This window comes from Cyrtonyx montezumae, unplaced genomic scaffold, assembly GCF_038088225.1.
Source record: "Cyrtonyx montezumae isolate F1298 unplaced genomic scaffold, pur_monq_1.0 scaffold_3, whole genome shotgun sequence".
NCBI lineage: Eukaryota > Metazoa > Chordata > Aves > Galliformes > Odontophoridae > Cyrtonyx > Cyrtonyx montezumae.
The window spans coordinates 111,736,494-111,738,913 of record NW_027072034.1 but is presented as its reverse complement, the minus strand read 5'-3'; the positions used below and the strand labels follow the sequence as shown (position 1 = coordinate 111,738,913).

General features: G+C 52.5%; 1 protein-coding gene across 1 annotated transcript; it reads right to left on the bottom strand.

Annotated features, from left to right (window-relative positions):
• Positions 1–471: 471 nt before the first annotated feature.
• On the bottom strand, positions 472–1,935 carry KCNJ4 (potassium inwardly rectifying channel subfamily J member 4). The gene has a single exon (XM_065741292.1). The coding sequence runs from the start codon at positions 1,918–1,920 to the stop codon at positions 646–648; it is 1,275 nt and encodes a 424-aa protein (XP_065597364.1). The 5' UTR covers positions 1,921–1,935; the 3' UTR covers positions 472–645.
• Between the last annotated feature and the right edge of the window lie 485 nt (positions 1,936–2,420).

The window sequence follows — 2,420 nt, the reverse complement described above, 5'->3', positions numbered from 1 at the left end:
AGCGGGCTACGTGCAGTGTCCTTCTCTCCCAGCTTGGCATTTACAGTGGAAGAATATGGATTTCAGTTCTCGATCTGTTTTATATACAAAGAAAGTCAAGTGCAACAAGCAATAAACATGCAAGCAAACCCCTATCTCCAGAGAATCCCGCACTCCCTCTAGGAGTCCTAAAATCCCCTGTCCCTTCTCACTGGGTCAGGACTTAGGTATCACTCCTCTCCTTCTGAGAGCCATGGCTATTGATAGCCCTGGGCCTGCACATGTTGAAAGAGGCAGAAAGTGCCATTGTTTCAGCTGCAGAGACAATTGAGCATGTACAGTCTCTCCATTGAGGGCACAGGTTCCTGTCACCTACCCAGAGATGGGAATCCAACCATGCTGCTCTCCTGTCCCTGGACAGGTCCTCACGCAAGCTGCGCTGTCTGGAAGAATGGTGTATTCTCACTCCTCATCCAGGGGGTATAACTTCATGGGAAAGGGAATATATTGGAGTATCTCCAGGCCTTGATGTACTGAGGTGCTGACAGGCAGTCACAGGAGGCGTTTTTTGGTGGGCAAGGGACTTATCCAGCTACGTATGGGTGCAGAACAGAGGAGGAGAAGGAGGAGGTGGGTAATGGGTGTAGAACAGGGAGGCTGAAAGGATTAGATGGCTGACTCCCTGCGGTATGAGATGGTATCCAAGGGCAAAGTGGCCTGGAGCCGCTCCAGGTCCAGGTGGCTTCCAAAATCCATCATCTGAATGACACCTCCTTCTTCCTTGGTGCTGCCACCTAATGCTACACCCACTTCATCATCTTCTTCATCTTCATCTTGACTGACAAGGGCGAGCTCATTCTCATAGCAGAAGGCACTGGGAGGTGGGGGAGAGGGTAGGATAGTCATCTTGCTTTCTTGCAGCTCCCGAGCTGAGCAGCAGGGTGTGCCAGCTACCTCGTAGGTCTTGTGAAAGCGTGAATAATCCACTTTGTAGTGATTCTTCTCCTCAAACACAACTGGTTCAAAGCGGTGACCCCAGAGGATTTCGCTGGCGAGGTAAGAGCTCCGTGCCTGTGTGGTCATGGCCGTGGCTTCCACCATCCCTTCCAGGATAACAACGATCTCAAAGTTCTCTGTCTCCAGCTCCTCCTTCCCAATCCCATAAAGTGGGCTCTCCTCATCAATCTCATGAACAATAATAATGGGCGAGACCAAAAATATACGATCGAGGCCCACATCATAACCCACATTGAGGTCCCGCTGGTCCAGGGGGAGGTACTCCCCTTCCTCTGTCATGTAGGGTTTGATGAGCTGGGCGCGAACGTGGGCCTCCACAATGTGGCTCCTCCTCAGGTTGCCCACTCTCCACATGAGGCACAGTTTGCCATCCCGCACGGAGATGACCGCATGGTGACTGAAGAGGAGGGTCTGGGCCCGCTTCTTGGGCCTCGCCATTTTGGCCATGATGGTGCCAATCATGAAGGAGTCAATAACACAGCCCACAATGGACTGGACCACAACAGCCATGATGGCCAGCGGACACTCCTCAGTCACGCAGCGGAAGCCATACCCAATGGTTGTCTGTGTCTCCACTGAGAAGAGGAAAGCCCCTAGGAAGCTGTTCACATGCATGATGCAGGGCTTGAGGAGGGAGGGACTGCCCCCCACCACCGGTGCGTTGAGGTCACCGTGGAAGAAAGCAATGCACCAGAAGAGGAAACCGAAGAAGAGCCAGGAGACCAGGAAGGCGGCAGAAAAGATCATAAGCATGTACCGCCAGCGCGTGTCCACACAGGTGGTGAAGATGTCGGCCATGTAGCGCTGAGACTTGTTGCTCAGGTTGGCAAAGTAGACGTTGCATTGGCCATTCTTCTTCACAAAGCGGTTGCGGTGCTTCCGCCGTGGCGTGTGGCCCTTCCCGTTCCGGCTGTGCCCGTTCATGCTGCCCAGCGCAGAGACCTTGTGTCCATCCTCCTCGGTCGAGACGATGCTGTACCTGGAAGAGAAAGATCAGGCAGAAATATGTGAAGAGCAACATTTTGGCCCTGGCACTGTGTAGGGCTGGAGTTTCTATTTTCTCCTCTGCTCTCTTCCCCGATGCCATTGTACATTGGTGACAATGTTTATATACTTCCTGTGCTCAGGACAATTCTGTTGCCACAGCAACAAGCATGGCTCCTCGCATCCTGCATCCAAAGCCAAAGGTGTAATTTGGAGATCAACAGTCAAATCACTGGCAGCTTTTTTGGGAGAAACTCCCCTCTCTGGGGAGCTGTTTGCCTCCTGATTCCCTCCATACGGATGTCACTGTTGTCCCTCTCTCCATTTCCAGGAGAAGACAGAATCCAAGTGCACATACACTGCTGGGTCTGAAATCACAGATCCTCATTAAAGAGGTTATGGCTCTGACCACTGAGGACATCCAGCAACCTCCACCTGTG

Coding starts and splice junctions, on each gene's coding strand:
- KCNJ4 (XM_065741292.1), bottom strand. CDS start 1,920: ATGAACGGGCACAGCCGGAACGGGAAGGGCCACACGCCACGGCGGAAG.